At 47.1% G+C, this 21,644-nt stretch overlaps 1 protein-coding gene and 1 long non-coding RNA gene across 7 annotated transcripts in view; one reads left to right on the top strand and one right to left on the bottom strand.

Moving 5' to 3' along the window:
* LOC310745917 (sodium channel protein type 5 subunit alpha-like) overlaps positions 1–5,471 on the top strand; it is a 302,295-nt gene extending 296,824 nt beyond the window's left edge. For 5 of the 6 annotated variants that reach the window (XM_083579152.1, XM_083579153.1, XM_083579151.1 and 2 more), the window contains 3 exons: positions 465–569; positions 1,989–2,259; positions 3,259–5,471. In XM_083579152.1, the coding sequence (XP_083435278.1) occupies positions 465–569; positions 1,989–2,259; positions 3,259–4,484 (1,602 nt within the window). In that variant the 3' untranslated portion in view covers positions 4,485–5,471. The remainder of the gene's footprint in view (positions 1–464; positions 570–1,988; positions 2,260–3,258) is intronic. The other variant, XM_083579149.1, reaches the window with a different exon arrangement.
* LOC310746346 overlaps positions 1–21,644 on the bottom strand; it is a 105,643-nt gene that overhangs the window by 36,652 nt on the left and 47,347 nt on the right. The window lies entirely within an intron of this gene.

Below are 21,644 nucleotides of genomic sequence, written 5' to 3'. Positions count from 1 at the left end.
TGTGCACTTCCTTCTCATACACCCATTTTTGGGGCTGGAGAACTGCATTTCAAAATTTAGAGAAGTTTGCATCTTGAAGGAGAGCTGTGCTTGAGTTTATGTATTGCTCTGGGAAGTGCGATTTAGTCACAGACTAACCCCTCTGGTGATATTTCTCGTGGAATTTCATGGTCATCCGCTGGCTGATAACTGATAAGGCAGACAGCACTTCTTCAATTCCATGGAGCTGTTGAATTTTGATAGGATCAATATCTCAGTAAAAATGATTAACAAACTTTCTTCGGGATACCTACGCACAGTTTTAATTCTTACTGAGATATAATTAGATAGCTTAATGGTTGCTACCAGGAATGGAGGGAAAGGAAGGGAAGGAAATGGAGACCTTCAGTAATTAAAAATGGTTTTGCTTTCCACAAACAGCCATTTCTGCCATCCAAATTAATGTTAGTTTTATCTCCCTATACTTAGGTGGACAAGACATCTTTATGACGGAGGAACAGAAAAAATATTACAATGCCATGAAAAAACTGGGATCCAAGAAACCCCAAAAACCCATCCCACGGCCAGTGGTGAGGCATTCTATGGATTTCTTTAGTTGATACCAACTGACCCCTTCAAAAAAATGTCCACCAGAATCATATCCATTGTAGTTATTTATTACACATATTTTTATTATTACAAATATTACACATATTTTTACACAAGCATCCTGTCATATTTCTAGAGAGGTTTATAGCACCAATCAAGAAAAAAAAAGTTTGTAAATTGAGCTCTATTAAAATATTTTGGAGTTTTCCCATTGAATTGAATGGAAAGTGTTTGGGGTAGGGCACTCTGTCACCCAAAAACATGATGCTATTCTTCCATTCCAAAGAATGCTTTGGACCAACACCCCCTCTGAAGGCCTTCTGGTGGTTCCCTCATGACAAGAAGCGAAGTTACGGGGAACCAGGCAGAGGGCCTTCTCGGTGGTGGCACCCTCCCTGTGGAACGCCCTCCCACCAGATGTCAAGGAAATAAACAACTATCTGACTTTTAGAAGACATCTGAAGGCAGCCCTGCGCTGGGGAGTTTTTAATGTTGGATGGTTTATATGTGCTGTGGGCCGCCCAGAGTGGCTGGGGAGGCCCAGCCAGATGGGTGGGGTATTATTATTATTTCAAATTGCATGGTAGGGTTGTCCACCCTGTGACTTGCCACCTCTGGGGCCAACAACTGCTTCAACCAACAAATATTTGAGGCAGCTGCTAGGATCACAGTCCTCCTGACAACTGCCGCACTTTCATATGGTGCTGTGCAAGTGTGAACACCTACAGGAGCTGGTGACAAGGAGGGGTGGTGCTGCAGACCTGGCCTCCTGGCAGGGGCACTACCATGTACCAGAATAGAGAGCGGGTGGGGAAGGAACACCAGCAGAAGTGCTGAACTGGCTCCACCAGGGCTCCCGAACTGCCTGATGTCACTGCCACTTAACCCTGACCCTGCACAGTCCCTAGACTTGCCAGTTATACTGTTGTCAGGAGCCCACCGCTGTGTGCCTAGGTGCCCCTCCCTGCCGGCCACTGCTGAACACCCAAACTGCATAAAAGTTCCATTTCAGGCCCAAATAGGTGCAAACATATGGCACTATCTGAGTTGGCTGCTTTGATCTATTGCAGTAGTTTGCATAAGCTCATCCCCAGTGCCCCGTACCCTATAAAAAATGCATTATTCAGAGTAGTGGTTTGCACGACTCACTAATAATGACACAATAAAATTCAAAACAGTATCAAAATCCAATCAAAACTATTCAGTTTAACTGATGAGCTTGATTCAGGGATACTAGCTTTTCGAAGTCTGATAGTCATTTGTACCTCCGGCACCGCCTGGCCCCCCCCCCCCCGCCACTCCCTTATCTCTTGGAAACCTCCAGGTAACCCCCCCCCCCCCAAGCCATACCACTCATTTTGGGAACCACTGATCTAACGTGTCTTTCTAATATCTTCCAGAACAAGTATCAAGGCTTCATTTTTGATGCCGTCTTGAATCAAGCCTTTGATGTCTGCATCATGCTCCTCATCTGCCTCAACATGGTCACCATGATGGTGGAAACTGATGACCAGAGCCCAGAAAAAGTGAACATCCTTTACAAAATCAACATGGTCTTTGTTGCCATCTTCACTGCAGAGTGCATATTGAAAATGGTGGCTCTGAGGCACTACTATTTCACCAACGGGTGGAACATTTTTGATTTTGTCGTCGTAATTCTATCAATAGTGGGTAAGTCAAACCCTCAACAGATACAGAATTTGGAGTGGTGGATTTGCCTAGATCCACGTGGCCTGATTGGCTTCAGGGGTAAACCACATGTGAATATTTCTTGGGAGCAGTGACACACTGGAGCATGCTGACTCTTCTTTGGCCTACTCCAGTGTGTCTGCAGCACATCTGTATAGCAGTTCATGGCCTCTGGGCTGAACCCATGGTGCAGAAGGCTCACCTGTGCTGTTGGTTTCCTCTGCAGCGTTTTAGATCACAGGTTACTCAACAGGATGGATGTAAGGGAGCCATGAGCTGGCTCCCAATGGCTATTACTCATGCTGGCTATACACTGCCTCCATGATCAGAAGCAGTATGCTGGGAAAGAACAGTGGGAGAGGGCTATGCTTATGCCCTGCTTATGCCCTGGCCACTGTAGGAAGGAGGTAAAAGGTAAAGGTAAAGGGACCCCTGACCATTAGGTCCGGTCGTGACCGACTCTGGGGTTGTGGCGCTCATCTCGCTTTATTGGCCGAGGGAGCCAGTGTATAGCTTCCGGGTCATGTGGCCAGCATGACTAAGCCGATTCTGGCGAAACAGAGCAGCGCACGGAAATGCCATTTACCTTCCCACTGGAGCGGTACCTATTTATCTACTTGCACTTTGATGTGCTTTTGAACTGCTAGGTTGGCAGGAGCAGGGACAGAGCAACAGGAGGATGCTGGCTTAAATAGACCCTTGGTCTGATCCAGCAGAACTCTTCTTGGGTTTATGAACAAGCCTCCTGGTATCCCAAGGGCAACGTGGTGAGATGCCCTTGCATGTGTGTATCGAGGCCCCCCAAAGGAAGGAAAGAAGGGATGCAAGAGCTCAACTGAGCTCTGTGCGGATCCTTACTCGCATACTCAATTGAGCTTCAGCAGGGATGTCCCTTAATTGGTAAACCTGAGATGCTACTTTCAACCAAAACGCCATAACCTTTGCTGGTTAACTAACTGGTTATTCCCTTTCCCCCCCAAGGCTCTGTACTTTCTGACATCATCCAGAAATACTTCTTCTCCCCAACCCTCTTCAGAGTCATTCGCTTGGCTCGGATTGGCCGCATCCTGAGACTTATAAGAGGAGCCAAAGGAATCCGAACTCTTCTCTTTGCCTTAATGATGTCCCTCCCTGCGTTGTTCAACATCGGCCTCCTGCTTTTCCTGGTCATGTTCATTTACGCCATTTTCGGCATGGCCAACTTTGCCTACGTTAAGCAAGAGCATGGGATCGACGACATGTTCAACTTCCAGACGTTTCCCAATAGCATGCTCTGTCTCTTCCAAATCACTACATCCGCCGGCTGGGATGGTCTTCTCAGCCCCATTTTGAACACTGGGCCGCCATATTGTGATCCAAGCCATATCAATACAAATGGCTCGAGGGGAAACTGTGGCAGCCCCGCAGTGGGAATTCTGTTCTTTGTTACTTATATCATTATATCCTTTCTCATTGTTGTAAACATGTACATAGCTATTATTTTAGAGAACTTCAGTGTCGCTACTGAAGAGAGCACAGAGCCTCTAAGTGAGGACGACTTTGATATGTTTTATGAAATATGGGAGAAATTTGACCCCGAAGCCACTCAGTTTATTGAGTATGCCGCGCTTTCCAACTTCGCGGACGCTCTGTCAGAACCTTTACGCATTGCGAAACCAAATAAGATCAAGCTCATAGCTATGGACCTCCCCATGGTGAGTGGGGACAGGATCCATTGCTTAGATATTTTGTTTGCTTTCACCAAAAGAGTGCTGGGGGAGTCTGGGGAGATGGACGCCCTCAAGATACAGATGGAGGAGAAATTCATGGCTGCCAACCCCTCAAAGATTTCTTACGAACCCATCACAACCACACTCAGGCGGAAACAGGAAGAAATTTCTGCCATCGTCATTCAGAGAGCCTACAGGAGCCATCTCTTCCAACGCTCCCTCAAGCAGGCCTCCTTCCTCTACCGCCAAAAAGCCTGCCACCTAGGGGAGGACGCTCCCGAGAGGGAAGGCCTCATCGCGTTCATGATGAGCGAGAACTACGGGAGGCCGATAAACAAGTCAGAAACTCTGTCCTCCACCTCCTTCCCTCCTTCCTACGACAGCGTCACCAGGGGCACCAGCGACAACTTCCAGCTAAGGTTGACCGACTCTAGCAAAAGCGACGAGCATCTAGACGATCAGTTGTCGCCCGACAGAGACAAAGAGTCGATGGTTTAAAAAAATATATATTGAGTTTTTCATTTAGGACACTTTAAGAATATTGTTTACAGAATGTAACCACACAACAGTTGAAGCAGCCTTGTTAAACATTAGTTGCAAAGGACGCAGGAAGGGAGGTCAGCCCTGAACCAGGGTATGTCAAGGCGTTGGCAGACGTCTAACCTTTGACCCTTCTCTTTCCAACTTTGCTCAATGTTTATATTTCTATATGCACAGGGAGGGGCCGGGGAGGGGGCCGGGGGGTTCCAGCACAAGGTCCTGGGGCTGTCCTAGCAGTGGTGTGTTTATGGAGACGCTAGACTGTAACACAGTAAGTACTTTATAACTATACACAGATAAAAACTGACCGCATACTTTTCATTTTAAGGTCTTACTTATATTAGTGCGTTTACTTACGGCAATGTATGACCTTGCATTCTATAATAAGAGAGTGAAGGCGAGAGAGAGAGAGAGAGAGAGAGAGAGAGAGAGAGAGATGGGCGGAGGAATCACGTAGCTCCCGTAGCAGCAATGTAACACTTATTGTATATGTTGTGAATGGTCTTTCATAAATTTATTATATTTGATATTTTTTTACTTAAAAATATATATAAATATATATATAAATATAAATATAAAATTGTCTCCTTTTCCACGGAGATTGATGATGCTAATGCTCTACGTGATGAACTAGGAACCAGAGATGCCGCCCCCCCCCCCCAAAAAAAATGACGGGAGTTGCTTGCCGAGAAAATTAGGTTGCAAGGCAAAATACTGAGTCAGCAACATTTCTAACCTTGTATTACCACAGAGACACCCGCCTGGAATCATCAGCCGCTTCCTGGCAGTTGATAACCAAGGGAGCGCAGAAGGAAGGAAGTGACGTCAGATAAAGCAAGACATGGGTTGCATTTTATTTTTATTTTTGTTCTATCCTGCAGGATATTAGACACTAATGGATTCTGCTTGTAAACCTGCCAATAAAAGCACTATTTTTTTACCATGCTTCAAGAATGTGCTTTGCTTCCAGCAAGGGATCTGCTCCGACTCCTTTTCTATATATATAAAAAAAAGGCTCCTGGCTTTCGAAAGTCCCCCCCCCGCCCCCAAAAACGCAGTACCATGCGGCCCAGACGCTGTCAAAGTGACCGGCTGCTGGGATCTGTTTTCACCGATAATTCCGTTTCAAGCTGAACAAGCTTCGAGTTCATCAGCATTAAATAGTGTTGTTTTTATGAGACCAGACTGGTTAACTGATGTGGAAGAACTGCTATTGACAGCATAAGAGGAGAATTGCCCAAGGAGGTTAAACAAAGGGTTCCTCAACGGTGCAACAGAGGCAGGCTCTCCCCACGTTAAGGAAGTACCATATGAGATTCCCCCGAGTGTAACGAAACGACATCTGGCAATTTTGAGGGCAAAACACCTAATTATAAGGATGATCCCTGCCCTCCGCCCACTTCTCTGAAATTTGATCACTGCAGTTCATTCTAGACATGGTGATATGTGGCGTGATAACTAGGTGCTCAACTGTCTGATGCTGCCTGCTTCTCGTGCTTCTCCATCTTGTCTGAAATGAACCAAGTGCTTCTAAATATAGCATGCAGTTATGTAATTGTGATGACTTTGTGAAAAAGATTAGAACAATTAATCAAGGATAAGAACATTCACAGCAGGGACAGGGGAGCTATGGCTCTCCATATGTTCGACTATGATTCCCATCGTCCCTGGCAAAAACTCCAGCACTAAACATTGTCTTAATTCCTTAACTGAGGTGCCACCACAGAGGAGGCCGTGTCTTATGTTGCCCAGAACTGGATTAAGACCTTTAGAGGCCCAAAGCAAACCTTTTGCTGCCATCACATACATCTAATTCAAATATATATAATAATAACCTGTAACATAAATTGTTAGGGACGCGGGTGGTCCTGTGGGTTAAACCACAGAGCCTAGGGCTTGACAATCAGAAGGTCAGCGGGTTGAATCCCCGTGACAGGGTGAGCTCCCGTTGCTTGGTCCCTGCTCCGGCCAACCTAGCAGTCAATGTGCAAGTAGATAAATAGGTACCGCTCCGGCGGGAAGGTAAATGGCCTTTCAGTGCGCTGCTCTGGTTCGCCAGAAGCGGCTTAGTCATGCTGGCCACATGACCCAGAAGCTGTACTCCGGCTCCCTCGGCCAATAAAGTGAGATGAGCACCGCAACCCCAGAGTCAGCCACGACTGGACCTAATGGTCAGGGGTCCCTTTACCTTTAACATAAATTGTTATTTTTAAAATGAAACAAAACCTACAGTACGATGGAAAATGATGTTTCATTTTCTGTACTTCCACTTTAGTTATATTTTTTTTAAAATCTACTTTTCCTGATTGCAAAGTCTTTGATCAGATCCTCAAAACTAATCTTACATAACACATCTGCTTCTATACTTAGTAGAGATAAGGCATCCATCCTGCTTTGTTACACAGTTGTTCTGTTGGGATTTTTAATATACTCGAACAGAGAAAATGAATGTGGCCAGTAATGTGAAAAATCCAACAATGGGAAATTTATGTGGTGCCCCCCTTCCCTTGATGCCCTAAGCACGCGCTTATTTTGCTTAATCCAGCCCTGATGTCACAACTCAAAGCCTTTCCTCCAGACCTACAAGACAAAGGATCTCCTAGAACCAGGCAGGCTAATACTAGGAGAGGCATTCTGTAGAACAGAAAACAAAACACCATTTCCTGTTCAAAACACATATACATGAGACCTATTCGTGCATGACTCATGTAGGGCCTTGCCAATTCAACAAAGACGCAGGACCACACTTTTAGCCCTGCTCCCAACATGGTTGCATTCTGCAACAGCCCATCCAGTGTGAAATTCCAACACCTGAATAAGGGCTCTGCACAATTGGGCCATGCTGGGTCATTGGGTTCCACTCAGCATAAGGCGGTTCCAGATCGTCCAACTGCAAAAACAGGATTGTAACAGAGGCTACAATAAGTAGGGCACAAAATACCTGCTGTAAAAAAATAATACTACTAAAAACTGCTGTATGCCGTTTATTTGCCTTTTCTGCAGCTGTTTGCAAACTTTGCCACCTTCAGGATAAATGAGTCACAGCCATAGCACTGGATGAGAAGGAGAGCCTAAGACATCTTTGCTGCCTGAGGTGGAACAGCAAATGATGCCTTTCCCTGGTCCCCAAGCCAAGGTGCTTCGTGCCCATAGGCCAAGGTACAGTCAAGTGAGACAAAGAATCCCAGAAGCACCTCTTTCCACTCCCTGGCAGTAAAAACACAGTCATAATAAATTAAAGAACTAACAAGTGTCCTGCCCTTTCATGTCACCCAAAATTAGCTGCCTGAGATAGTTGCCACACTTCTCCTAAAATGGACCAGCCCTGTTGCCTAGACAACCAGGTGGCCCTATCACTTCCCCTGCGGTGATCCAACTCATGGCACTGACTGGGAAGAGAGGAAGGGGCCTCATGGGTGTCTAGGCAATGAAATGATGAACTCCCTTTCTCCTGTGAACTTTGGCACTTTGGGGCAAAAAACCCACAACACAACCATATTGAGGAAAGTGAAGCAAATTTCACAGCCCCCAATGAGGCTGTGAAACTTATATTTTGGCTAATCATAAGCTGATACCGCAGAACCGCAGACACTGTTTTGCATCCAGGAAATGGAGATTTGATTACATCCTTTTATGAACTGGATACCTTCAGAAGAGGACGCTTTTCTGGTGCCAAATGGCCTGGCTGTCCCAAAAGCTGCAGCAATACCTTCGTGTCTTCTTCTGCAGCTAAATGCAGACCGCTATGGCTCTTGCATCTTAAGAGAAGGTGAATCAATGAATCCTTCTCAGGTAACCCTTTTATCGGGAGGTTAATTGCTAAACTTGAAAAAGCTTGCTCTGAAGTGTGTGGTATGATCTATAGAAAGACTTCCATTAATTTTAGGTCACATTAAACTGAGCTTGTGAAGGATTCCCTCTCCCCCACCCTGGCCCCTACTCTCCAGTTGCCACTTCTGGAGGTGGGGCTGTGGAAGGAGGAAGCAATGCAGAGCTGGGGCCTTGTCGAGATTTCAGGAGTCTGATCTTCCCTTGCTCAACAGAGCCAAAGGGGCGATAAAACAATAGTCCCAGTTCAAACCAGCAGCCTTAAAAGCAAGCAGTTGTGAACATATTTCAAGAGCAGTGATGAGGAAGCTAAGAAGGGGCCTGCAGGATCAGACCAAATATCAACCTACTCCAGCACTGTGACTCCTACAGTGGTCAACCTGGTGCCCCTGGGAAGGCCCCAGGCAAGACTGGTCCCTCTCCCGTCTGGGTTTCCCACCAACAGGTGTTCGGGGGCACCCTTGCAATGGGAAACTGCAACCAGAAATTGTTGCAACCAAGCTCTCCATCGGAGATAGGCCAGAACAACTCATGACTCGACAAGCTCAACACAAATCCCTGGTTGTGTTTTGTGACCTGTCAGATAGTGTATGTGTTAAATAAGGAGCACGAGGGAGGGGGGGTGAGGCTGTGGAAACCGAACAGCCGTTGGCAGAGAGCAAACTCAAACTAATAATAATCCTCCAACGGTGCTGATAGCCCCAGGGTGACGAGTGAAGGTGCCGGACTGCAGAGCAGTAGGTAAGCTTTTGTCAGGTCCTCAGTGTGAGCTATTTTTGCAGCCTGACAAGCCAGGAGCTCAAGTAACTTCACATGCCCTGGGCTTGGACTAGTGCTGCGGGAGTGTGTGTGGAATCAATGCCATGCTTGAAAGGACGGTCATTCTTTCCCATGCTCTTTGTACTTGGCACATTCACCCAGGTGCAGAGGTCCTCTTAGGCTTCGATTTCTCACTGGGTTGGGACTTTCCCATTCATATCACAGAGCTTACACGGCGATTAGATTGTATGCATTCGTGCTGCTTTGCTTGCAGGGAGGTTACATGAAGAGCATTACATGTTCCAGCATCCTCTGCAATGCGCTGTGGGGCCATCATGCGTGGCAGACAGCATGCTTGGCCACCAAACACATGTAAAAGAGGCAGACCCATTCCTTGAGATGTGGCCTGTAGTCCTTGCCCTGCAAAAATGCTACATGTAACACAACAGGCTAAATAAAAGACCCCCTTCCATTAGGAAGGGTGCAATTTCCCCCTCTCCGATGCCAGTCACCTGGCCCACTTTTATAGCTATGCCCCAGTCCTGAATGTCTTTGTGCTTAAAAGCCACACACCGGAGGCACTTTGCCAGCGGATCTGAGTCAGCTACTGTGACTCACCCACATATTTGTACAGACAACCCGGGTCTTCTCCTAGCAAGTGGCTGGTTTTGCTCATCATGGATACAGGTAAGGGTTTTTGTCCCAAGCACTTGTCTCCTTGCTAATCTGCTTGAAGAGTCAGACAGGTCTGCCTGTAAGGCGAATGGCTTATTTATTTCTGAGTTTCGAAGACGACGCGTTGCAGTCATATTCTTATAGCGGAACTCAGGCATAGACAGGGCAACCCAAAGCCCTCTAGCTGGGCTTGCTACCTGTCAGGAAACTGCCATCAGAGCTAGAGGCGGAGGCAAGGCTCCAAAGCGATGCTGGAGAAGGGCCCAGCAGGGAGAGAGGCAGCTCATCTGCTGGGGAAGGAAATCAGCGTAACACCAGGGATAAAGGGGGGCAGATGGGGGAAGCGGAGAGGTGGCTCCCAGACTCCTCGCCGGAGACCAGCGAGGAGAGCATGGGTCCTCCGCTGCCCACACCCACCCTGCGCAGAAGACTTCCGCGCAGGGAGAGTAGGCGGCGACTTGGCGTCAAAGAACTTATTTGCTGGAAGAGGTTCAAGAAACGCCCACTGACGGATTCTGCTAGCGACTGAAACAGCCACGAAGTGAAGGGCTGTCCAGACAGAAAAGGTTTAACCAGGCAACCTAGCCTAGAGTGGCGGTAACTTACGCACGAGCAACCCCTATAACCATTACACTACCCTATCCCTGTAGAGATGGACATTGTCATGGAAGTCCTAAAGGAGGCTGCCTCTTTGCTTTTCGGGCCAGCTCCTAAGTCTTTAGTCGTGGCCCAACGGCACACAACCACAGGGTTGTTAAGCCTTTCCCATCACTTTATCTCATGGTGGGGTTACTCTTTGGGCAATAGATTTACATTAGATTAAACACTGCATTGCGCTAAAAACATGGAGTACTGCCCAAAACAGCAGCAGTGTCCATCTTTTCACTTGCGTATTGGGAATCTCTTTGATGACTCCCAGGGGGGCACACGACAATCATAAAAGAAAGTCCAATTCACAATGAAAACATGTACATTTGCAGTTTACAACTGAACAGTTAGCTAGAGCATTGAAACAACCAATGATAAAATTGTGCTAGCAAATCTGTTAAGCAAACAAACGTTGCAACATTCAAACCAGATTGTATGGATGGCCTAGGCAAATAAAAAGGTCTTCTCCTGGCTCAAAAAGGACATCAGGTTTGGTGTCAAGTGAATCTTCCTAGGGAGGGCACTGCACCAATGAGACGTCACAACAGAGAGATCCTCCTCTCTCTCATGACCAGAAATAAAATATTTTAGAAATGCATAATCGAATTGAACAAGTTCCACATAAGTTGTTATAAACTATAATAAATTTCCACTAAAATTCTGGTTCATTTCATAAGGCTTAAAAAAAATTAATTAAAAAAAATTGCAAACTGATATGGAAATGTTCAGAACTGAACTTCAAGTTGGAAAAATGAGAAGCTGAGAGGAACTGAAATGGACCTCCCCAGCTGCAGATCAAGCTGCCATTAAGAGACACAGGAGCTGGCTGAGCTCTATTTTTCTAGCCAGTTGGCAACCCTGGTGTGATCAGAGGCATCGGGGTCTTTCTGCCTACTTGCAAAAAACAGCCACTGGAATGAACTCCACAATCCTAAGTGAGCTGCTTCATAATCCCTTCTATCTGCTTCCGTCTGTCTCATTTTAATGCTATTTGCCAGTCACTTTAAAAAAGAAAAAAGACAGAAAGAAATATTTTTAGCCTCCTGACCGATCTGACATGCAGGATGTGTTTTGCAAATAATCCCACTGTCTCGTCGTTCGAGGGTGTTTTATTATATCACCATCATCATCATGCATCACGATTTTCATATGTTCACTTTTGTACTTTGTAGCCAGTGGCTAATGCCCCAAATTAGTGTGAGATCTCTTCAAAGGGGGCTTTGCGATGTAATCAAGGCAAAGTTGAAAACATTATCTGTGCTGCAGAAGCAACCCTGAACAAAAAGGGTTTGTGATAAAAATCCAGAACAGATAGCAGTGAGAGACATACCATGGGCCATCAACCGTCTCTCCCCCACCCCCTTCCTCTCTCATTTGGAATCAGGAAATGTCCCTCCTGCCCCCACCCACAATTTTAACATATCCCAATGCAAGCCAATTGCGGTTATATAATACTAGCTCCGAAACAGATGCTACCATGTTAGGGATGGCAGATTATAACTGGAATGCAAAGCTAATGGAAGCTTTTGGACAAATGCAAACTCCTCTGCCAGAGAGAGAGAGAGAGAGAGGGAGAGGGAGAGAGGGAGAGAGAGAGAATGAATATCACAGATGGATTGTCCCCTTTTGACTGTCTCTTTCTGGAAATCCAGAGAGATGGGGAGGCAATTCCATATACTGTACACCCCCACCCATATTGAGTACTGGAATTAATTTTACAAGACTGAAACGTCCCAAGAACATGTCCCAAGATATTTTAAATCTGAAAATAATTGTGGACGTAAGGGATAAAGGTATTTCGTCAAGCCAGGTCTTGCCGCTTGCATTTGCTTTTGAAAACTCACTGTTGAGGGATTTGTGGAGTGAGGAACACTTTAAAAAGTGCTGTACTGGACAACCCTGTACTTTGCCCAAGGTGAAATGCAAAAGGTTCAAATAATAATTCTAAAAATGAATTTTGCATTCTGAAACAAAATGCCATTTCGCCCAGTGAATGGCCACTTCACTCATGACGCAGCTTCGCACCTGAGCAGATGGCAGGTGAGTGGGTTTTGCCTTCCCATGGAGGTAAAGGCCATCTGCACATGCACAGAGACAAGCCCCTTTATCACAGCTTAGCAGCTGGTTGAGTTGCAAACTGTTTCTGGGACCCATTTCCTGTCTCCCATTAAGTGTGGAGCTTGGCTCATTTGCTTTGGTCCTTGTCCACAGAAGGAATGCCGGGCCACTTGCCTGCTTAGCAAGAATCCTCCCAGCTCAACTCAGCAGAATGCATAAGCAGGTGGGCTGGGCGGGTGTTGTGGGGTCTTATCGGAAAGCTGACCGACAGCCGCAGTTGTCCCGCCTGGGCATTTCTCATCAGCCATGCTGAGCATGGCTGGGGTGGCCTTGTGGCTCCACAGGGCTGCATACTTCTGCAGTCTCTTTCTTTGGAGCCCAGCTGCACATCTGATGGATCAAGTATCCTGCTGCCTGTCTGAGCAAGACAGCCAAGACACACACCAGGGGAAGCGCAATGCCGTCGCCACAAAGGGAAAGGAACTTTCTGTCCGTAATGAGAAAAGGAACACAGGAACACCAGGGATGAGGGGCACCTACAAGAACTTTTGAAAGTCTCAAGTACATAGAAACTCCAGCGGGTGCAGAATGCCGCGGCGAGACTCCTTACGGGGTTCTCACTGCAAGATCACCTTCACCCGGTGCTATACCAGCTGCACTGGCTCCCGGTGGAGTACAGGATCAGGTTTAAGGTGCTGGTTTTAACCTTTAAAGCCCTATACGGCCTAGGACCCTGGTACCTACGGGACCGCCTCTCCTGGTATGTCCCACGGAGGACCTTACAGTCTTCAAACAAAAACATCTTGGAGGTCCCGGGCCACAGAGAGGTTAGGCTGGCCTCAACCAGAGCCAGGGCTTTTTCGGCTGTGGCTCCGATCTGCTGGAACGCCCTATCACAAGGACTAGGGCCCTGTGGGACTTGAAATCTTTCCACAGGGCCTGCAAGATAGAGCTGTTCCACCAGGCCTTTGGCCAGGGCACAGCCTGACTCCCTTTTTGGCAATCCTCACAGAACTCTAGCCCAATGGTTGTCATTAATCTGATTGGAATTAATTTTATAATGAAATGATTTTAGAATGTTTTATCATTTTACTGTTGTTAGCCGCTCTGAGCCCGGCTTCGGCTGGGGAGGGCGGGATATAAATAAAAAATATTATTATTATTATTATTATTAGGGCCAGGGTTTTTCCAGTGGTGGCTCCGACCTGGTGGAATGCTCTGTCCCACGAGACTAGGGCCCTGCAGGACTTGATCTCCTTCCACAGGGCCTGTAAGACAGAGCTATTCCGCCTGGCCTTCAGTTTGAATTAGCCTGATTCTCTATTCCCTTTCCCCCTTTCCTCTTCTATGAAGAAACCCTTTCTGGGACCCCACATTTAAATTCTTCCCTGGTCTCCTTGCTGGCCCTAGTAGGACTAACTTGGCCAGTTAGCCCTGGTGATCACTTGATGTCTACTGACTGGGTTTTTCCCCTCCAAAAAAAATGACCCCTGAATTTTTGAATTTTATTGATATTGATATTGATGCTGACCTGGCATCCTCCTCTTCATAGAATCGTAGAGTTGGAAGGGACCCAAGGAATGCAAGCAATGCAGGAATCTCAACTAAAGCATCCGAGACAGATGGCCAGGCGACCCCTGCTTTGAAACCTCCAAAGAAAGAGAGTCCACCATCTTCCAAGAAAATTCGTTCCACTGTCAAACAGCTCTTACTGCCAGAAAGTTCTTAATGTTTAGTCAGAATCTCCTTTCTTGTAACTTGAAGCTCATGTTCTAGCCTTCAGAGCAGGAAAAAACAAGCTCGCTCCATCTTCCATGTCACAACCCTTTAGATTTTTGAGCAGGCATAGGCAAACTCGGCCCTCCAGATGTTTTGGGACTACAACTCCCACCATCCCTAGCTAACCGGACCAGTGGTCAGGGATGATGGGAATTGTAGTCCCAAAACATCTGGAGGGCAGAGTTTGCCTATGCCTGTTTTTGAAGATGGCACCCGATGCCTCTACATAGCTTCATCCTTATTTCAGACATTGTGGTGTATTGGTATATCACAATGCTTAGTTAAATGTAAAGGGACCCCTGACCATTAGGTCCAGTTGCGGACGACTCTGGGGTTGCAGCGCTCCTCTTGCTTTACTGGCCAAGGGAGCTGGCATACAGCTTCCGGGTCATGTGGGCATAACTAAGCCGCTTCTGGCGAACCAGAGCAGCGCACAGAAACGCCGTTTACCTTCCCGCCGGAGCGGTACCTATTTATCTACTTGCACTTTGACGTGCTTTTGAACTGCTAGGTTGGCAGGAGCAGGGACTGAGCAACGGGAGCTCACCCCATCACGGGGATTCGAACCGCCGACCTTCTGATCGGCAAGTCCTAGGCTCTGTGGTTTAATCCACAGCGCCACCCGCGTCCCATCACAATGCTTAGCTGATGATATATCACGATGCTGAAAACCAGATATTGCCCAACCCTACTGCAGATGCCAGTCCTTGAAAGGGGTTTCCAACTGATCCTGCATTTTAGTTGGATTCCTGACTTCAACCACGAGACCTGATTGGAACTTCAAACCCCGTAAAGAAAACTTGCTGGACAAAATCTTAGCATGTACTGTTGAGGTGCTCCGATATAGGAAGTGTCCTATGCAGGGCACCCCACATGACCTCTGCTTTGCAGCTGTCACAAAATCAGCTGCTCTTGGGTGGCACATATCTGAGCAAAGCTAGGCAGGTGCCCAGAGAATGAGCAAGTGTTGGGAGAGAATGTTCACACTCCCAAGCTCTACACAGTGGATGCTCATGACTAAGACCCTGCAGCTCTCTGGGGCTCCAGACATCCAAATCAAATGCCCTCTGCCACCCCGAGGCAAACAGTGCTCCCGTTTTAATCACTAAGGATTTGACTGGTGTGCCTCTTTGTATGGCTCACATGCTGCTTGGAGAAAAGATGGTGCATTGCATATCTTGGCAAGCGAGTCTTAAAGGAAGTTCCTGCCATTTGAATTGATGAACCAGGGGAAACCTGTGGCTTTCCAACGGCTGCTGAACTGCGACTTTCGTGATCCCTGAGCACTGGCTGCAACAGGTGGGAATGTTTGGAACTGCAGTCCAGCAATACAGCCATACCTCGGGTTAAAGTCACTTCAGGTTGAACGTTTTCAGGTTACGCTCCGCGGTGACCCAGAAGTAATGGAATGCGTTACTTCCGGGTTTCGCCACTTGTGCATGTGCAGATGCTCAAAATGATGTCATGCGCATGCGCAGAAGCGGCAAATCGCGACCCACGCACACACGAATTGTGTTCTGCTCAGGATGCAAACGGGGCTCCAGAATGGATCCCATTCGCATCCAGAGGTACCAATGTATCTGAAGGGCGGCATGTTCTCCCATCACTGCTGTGGGGAGATCCTTATGCTCTAGCACAGCCTTTCTCAACCTGTGGGTCCCCAGATGTTGTTGGAGTACAACTCCCATCACCCCTAGCTAGCAAGGTCAGAGCTCAGGGATGATGGGAGTTGTAGTCCAACAACATCTGCGGACCCACAGGTTGAGAACTGCTGCTCTAGCAGGTGGAGACCTGCACATGTTTTCAGATACACAGAGGTTTCTATCCACCTTTCTGGGATCTTTCAGGGCAGCTTGCAGCTTTATAAAATCTTGATACAAACACAGTGCACCAATAAAGAGCACAGCATGAAAACACAGCAAAGGCAGAGGCCACAAGTAAAACAAGCGTTGCAACAGGTGCTTAGGCAAAAGCCTCCAAGAATAGACTTCTCTTCACCAACTGGAGAAAGCCAGCCAGAGAAAGGGCCACTCATGCTTCATGGGGCAAAGTGTTCCACAGAACTGGTGCAACCACTGAGAAGGACCCGTCTCTTATTGCCATCAGCTATGCTTCCATGATCATATGGCATCGGTGGGCGCATGTATACAAAGAAGTCAATTACTAGTGTGTGAGTGTGACCTGCTGTGTTAGCTGGCTACAGAAGTGTGACAAAATATGTGGTTAAGTAGGAAGAACATAAGAAGATGTGACAAGCCCTGCTGGATCAGGCCGAGGGCCCATCTAGTCCTGCATCCTGTTCTCACAGTGGCCAACTAGATGCCTTGGAGAAGCCTGTAAGCTGGACCCGAGTGCAACATCCCTCTCCCCTCCAGAGTTTTCCAGCAACTGAGATTCAGAAGCATGCTGTTTTTGATTACAGAAACAGCCATTGTGGCTGGAAGCCATTGAAAGCCCAATCCATCCAATTTGGTGGCCATCACTGCTCCCTGTGGCAGTGAGTTCCACAGTTTAACTAGGCACCGTTTGAAGAAATGCTTTTCTTTTCTCTGCTCTGAATCTTCCATCATTCAGGTTCACTAATGTCCACTAGTCTTATGAGAGAGGGAGATAATCTCTTCTCTATCCACTTTCTCTCTACCATGCATAATTCTATATATTTTTACCATGTCGCCTTTTCTCTAAATGATGCAACCTTTGCTCACAGGGAAGTACGTGTGTTCACAAGTAAATCCTCAGCTCGGGTCTTGTTTTTTTATTATCCTGTTGTCTTGCTGAGAAAAATGGAGCCTGTACATCTACTCACCCACGCACTGGGAGATTCATAGGACCCACGAGTGAGTCCTCTTCTGAGATGAGTCAACGGGCGGTGAAATGTGGAAACGTAAGTCACTCGTTTCTCTGTGGAAGATTCAGGGCAGGCAAGAGGAAGGGCTTCTTCACACAGCACGTGGCTAAGCTATGGGATTAACTCCCACAAATTGCTGCGATGACCACTAATTCAGAGGTCTTTAAACCTGAATTAGACAAATTTGTGGTGCAATGACTGCCAGTAGGGATGGAAGGGTCTGCCAATTTTGGTTCTCTGTTTCTTGTTTTTCCAATCTTAAATTCAGTTCTCCACATCTCTGCAGCAATTTGGTTTTGGGTTTGTTTGTTTTTTAAGCCTCCATGGCAATTCAGCAGCATTTTACTGCAATTTTTTCCCTAATAAAAACATTTTGTGCACAGTTTTGACTAATGTGCACTTTTTGCCAGCATTTCCCCATAATATCACACACTTTTGTAAGTTATCTCCATCAATATATTCATATTTATGCATATTTTCACCTAATATTTGCATTTTTGTAAACATCGCTTGGTTGGAGAATTGCACTGCAAAATTCGGTTCGGTGCGAATTTTGAAGGATAGCTGTGTTTGGATTTGCACGTTGCTTTGGAAAGTCCATAAATTCCCCTTTAAATACAAACGGAACTGGATTTCTCTCCCATCCCTGACTACTAGCCATGATCAGAGAAAGCATGCCTGCTTCTGAAGACCAGTCGCTTGGGAGCAAGCAAGTGTTCTCATGTCCTGCTTGAGAGCTTCTTATAGGTATGTGGTGGGTCACTGTAGGAAGCAAGATGCTTGTCTATGCAGGTCTTTTGGTTCTTAGATTCTTCTTGCAATCTCCACCACACATTGCAAGGCATGCATCCACCTGCAGTGTAGAACAGGGTGGGGGGAGCCTGGGGCCCTCCAGACATTGCTGGATTCTGTAATGTTAGCGACTCCAGTTTTAGGTGTGCTTCAGTTCACCATGGTCTGGAGCAGCTCTGGTCCAGGTCCTACAAAAATAACTCTAGCGACTGGACCCAGAGGCAGCTAAAGACATTGATTTCTAGTAGGCTTTCCTTGTGCTTGGTGTTTGAGCTAAAATGAAAGGTTTTGGTCCCCCTAATTCGTGCACCCCCTTCCTGGATCACTGCCTTGCTGTGGCGAAGGGGCTTGAATAACTCAGAGAAGCTATTAACTATGCTGAGCAGGGCACCCAAGATGAACAGGTCATAGTGGAGAGTTTAGACCAAATGTGATCCACCTGGAGGAGGAACCGGCAAGCCACTCCAGTATCCCTGCCAAGAAAACTCCATGGACAAAGACAAAGAAGTAGAGATATCACCTTGCCAACAAAGGTCCGTATAGTAAAAGCTATGGTTTTCCCCAGTAGGAAATCAGCCCTGGGTGCTCACTGGAAGGGCAGATCGTGAAGCTGAGGATCCAATACTTTGGCCACCTCATGAGAAGAGAAGACTCCCTGGAAAAGACCCTGATGTTGGGCAAGATGGAGGGCACAAGGAGAAGGGGACGACAGAGGACGATATGGTTGGACAGTGTTCTCGAAGCTACCAGCATGAGTTTGACCAAACTGCAGGAGGCAGTGGAAGACAGAAGTGCCTGGCGTGCTCTGGTCCATGGGGTCACGAAGAGCCGGACACGACTAAACGACTAAACAACAACAACAATTCATGCACAGAGTACTGTTGCACTGAGATCTGGGCTGGAATGCTCCAGACCTTGGTCAACTGAAATATACATAAAACACGGACTGGGCTGCCCCGCATTATATCCCTCCTCTCTTCAGCTAAATGAAACCACCCACTGGGTTGTTTGAGATTGTTCTAAATAGAACATTTTGAGCTTGCTATGCTTCATGCATCTTATGGACTCTAGCTCCCACCATCTCCAACTACTGCAGTAATTGCAATAAATGAATACTGGTTACAGAGTCTTGGGCTGTCTTGGGAGTTGGAGTCACAGGTTCCCCAACCCCTGGCGTTGGGAGAAAAAAGTAAGCTGGTGCTGCCTTGTGGGTGCATTAAAACCTGGGGGGGGAGGCCTTGTTGTCACTGCACGGCAGGTGCCGCAGTGCTGAATAGTCCTCTTTGTGGTTAATACCCGTGGAACCTACTTGAGCACAGGACCCTTGCAAGGCCCTTTGCGGGAGAGAAAGACACTGCTCCATCAGCACAGCGGAGATGCCAGCTCAGTATGGATTTCAGGTAAATGCCTTCAATTTTCCCCTTGCCTTAGGATAATATTTTAATCCCTTTTGTCTGGTTTTATGTTTGACTGGATATAGTTAAGCTACTTATAGGAATATGAGGAAAATGTTTACGGTCAGGCTGTGGAGCCTGTGGGGAGCCGAGGACAGGTAGGGCTTTTGCCCATGAAAGGAAAAAAAAATGTGTTTAGAAACAGACAAACACACACCCCAGCTTTGGGCCACAATCCACTGGAGAGATAGATAGGACAGGATGGGCTGTAGCTCACTGGGAGAGTATTTACTCCCTGGTGCAGAAGGCCTCAGGTTTAATCTTTGGCACCTAATTGGTAGGGTTGGGAGAGACTTCTGCATAAAACTCTGGGGAGCTTCTACCTGTCAGAGTAGAGAATACTGCACTAGATGGACCAAAGATTTGGCTCAGTATCAGACAAGCTTCCTGTGTTTCGATTAGGATCTAAGTTCCAATGACCGAAGCTGAGCTTCAGTGTATATTGCTCTCAACTAGACTGTGGTCTTGATTACTATTTCAACATGTGATACTCCAGAGCATCAAAAGGCTTGCCCAGTTTGTATCTCCTCCTTCCAATGGAGGTGGGGACCTGCTGTTCAAAGTCCAATGTTCCAAAAGATCCATCCTTGGGGTGTTCGATGTTGAATGTGTAAAACAGCCATGTTTCATTCTAGTGATGGCCAGTCCCTAGAAATGTGGTTATGTGATTCAAATGGTCCAGTGCATTGTTCTTCAACCTTGGGTCCCCATATGTTGTTGGTCTACAGCTCATCTCTGACTATTCATTAAGCTGACTGTGGATGATGGTTTTGTAGTCCGACAACATTGGGCAACCCAAGGTTTAACAACAGGGGTCTAGTAGACACCTAGGGCTTTTTTTCAGTTCTGGCACTTCTCAAGTGGATGCCATTGCCATTATAAGAGAACAAGGGAGCCATTAATGGTGAGTTCTGGCACCTCTTTTTCTAGAAAAACAGTACAAAGGGAAGTCACAATAACAAAAGCTTCATAATGTTTGCCAGTCCTATGACTAAGGCTGAGGCTGTGCACTGTACCTGAGGCCTGAGGCCTAAGTACACGTATTCTGCAGTTGCTTGCCAGCCCCTAAATCAGCCTTCCCCAACTTGGTGTTTTGGACTACAATTCCCATTGGTCTTAGCCAACCATGGCCTAAGCTGATGGGAGCTGTAGTCCAAGGTGCCTTCCACTGAACCTATCAAGCTGCCATATACTGGCCGTAACACAGCACTCAGCAATGCCCACCCTGACTGGTAGCAGCTCTCCAGGCTCTCAAGCAGAGGAGGTCCTTGCCATCACTAGCTACTTGAGATCTTTTAATGGGTGGTGCTGAGAACAGAACCAGGAAATTTGTGGATGCAAGGAGCAGGTGCTCCAATACTGAGCTAGGGTCCCCCTCTTCGCCCCCAGTTCCGCAGCTTGTCACTTTGGCATGACAAACCAGTGCCAATGCTCATCCGAATCAACCTGCACCACGAGGGCTTTCAAATGTTGGTCGTGTTTGTTTGTTTAAACAGTGTTTCTCGATCTTGGGTCTGTCGTTGGACTACAATTCCCATCATTACTGTCTACTGGTTCTGTTAGCTAGGGATGATGGGAGTTGTAGCCCAACAACAGCTGGAGAGTTTGAGAAACACTGGGACTTCAACATAATAATGGTGTTTCCTTTCTCTCCATGCAACTCAACCAAAAGGGTTTTGATTTTATTTTTGCTGGGGAGCAGAGGGGGCCATGCTCTGTGACAAGGGTCACTGGACCCTGAACTTCTTGCCTCTGCCAAAGGATCGCTTTTAGCCCAAGGTGTCATTTGATAATCCCTGCCAAGTGGGATGCAGATACATTTTGGATGCCTCTCGCCTTCGCGGGGAAGCACAGCTGCAGTCATGCGAGATGGCCCCGGCATCCTCTTCACGGATCAATGGCAGTCAAGTTGCGAGGGATGGCATGTGTGTGTGTGTGTCCGTATGTGCACACAACGCAATGATGACTTATACTGCTGAGTCAGACACAGCCCTCCGTTTCCTGGCCTGAGATTGCCAGCAAAAAGGATGTTTGCAATGAGCAAGTCATTGTGTTTCTCTCTGTCTTTCAGTGTGGTTAAGAGCAGTGGACTCGTAATCTGGGGAACCGGGTTCGATTCCCCGCTCCTCCACATGCAACTGCTGGGTGACCTTGGGCTAGTCACACTTCTTTGAAGTCTCTCAGCCTCACTCACCTCACAGAGTGTTTGTTGTGGGGGAGGAAGGGAAAAGGAGATTGTTAGCCGCTTTGAGACTCCTTAGGGTAGTGATAAAGCGG

This window comes from Podarcis filfolensis (assembly GCF_964270895.1).
Source record: "Podarcis filfolensis genome assembly, chromosome: 12".
Lineage (NCBI taxonomy): Eukaryota > Metazoa > Chordata > Lepidosauria > Squamata > Lacertidae > Podarcis > Podarcis filfolensis.
This window is presented reverse-complemented; position numbering and strand designations above follow the sequence as displayed.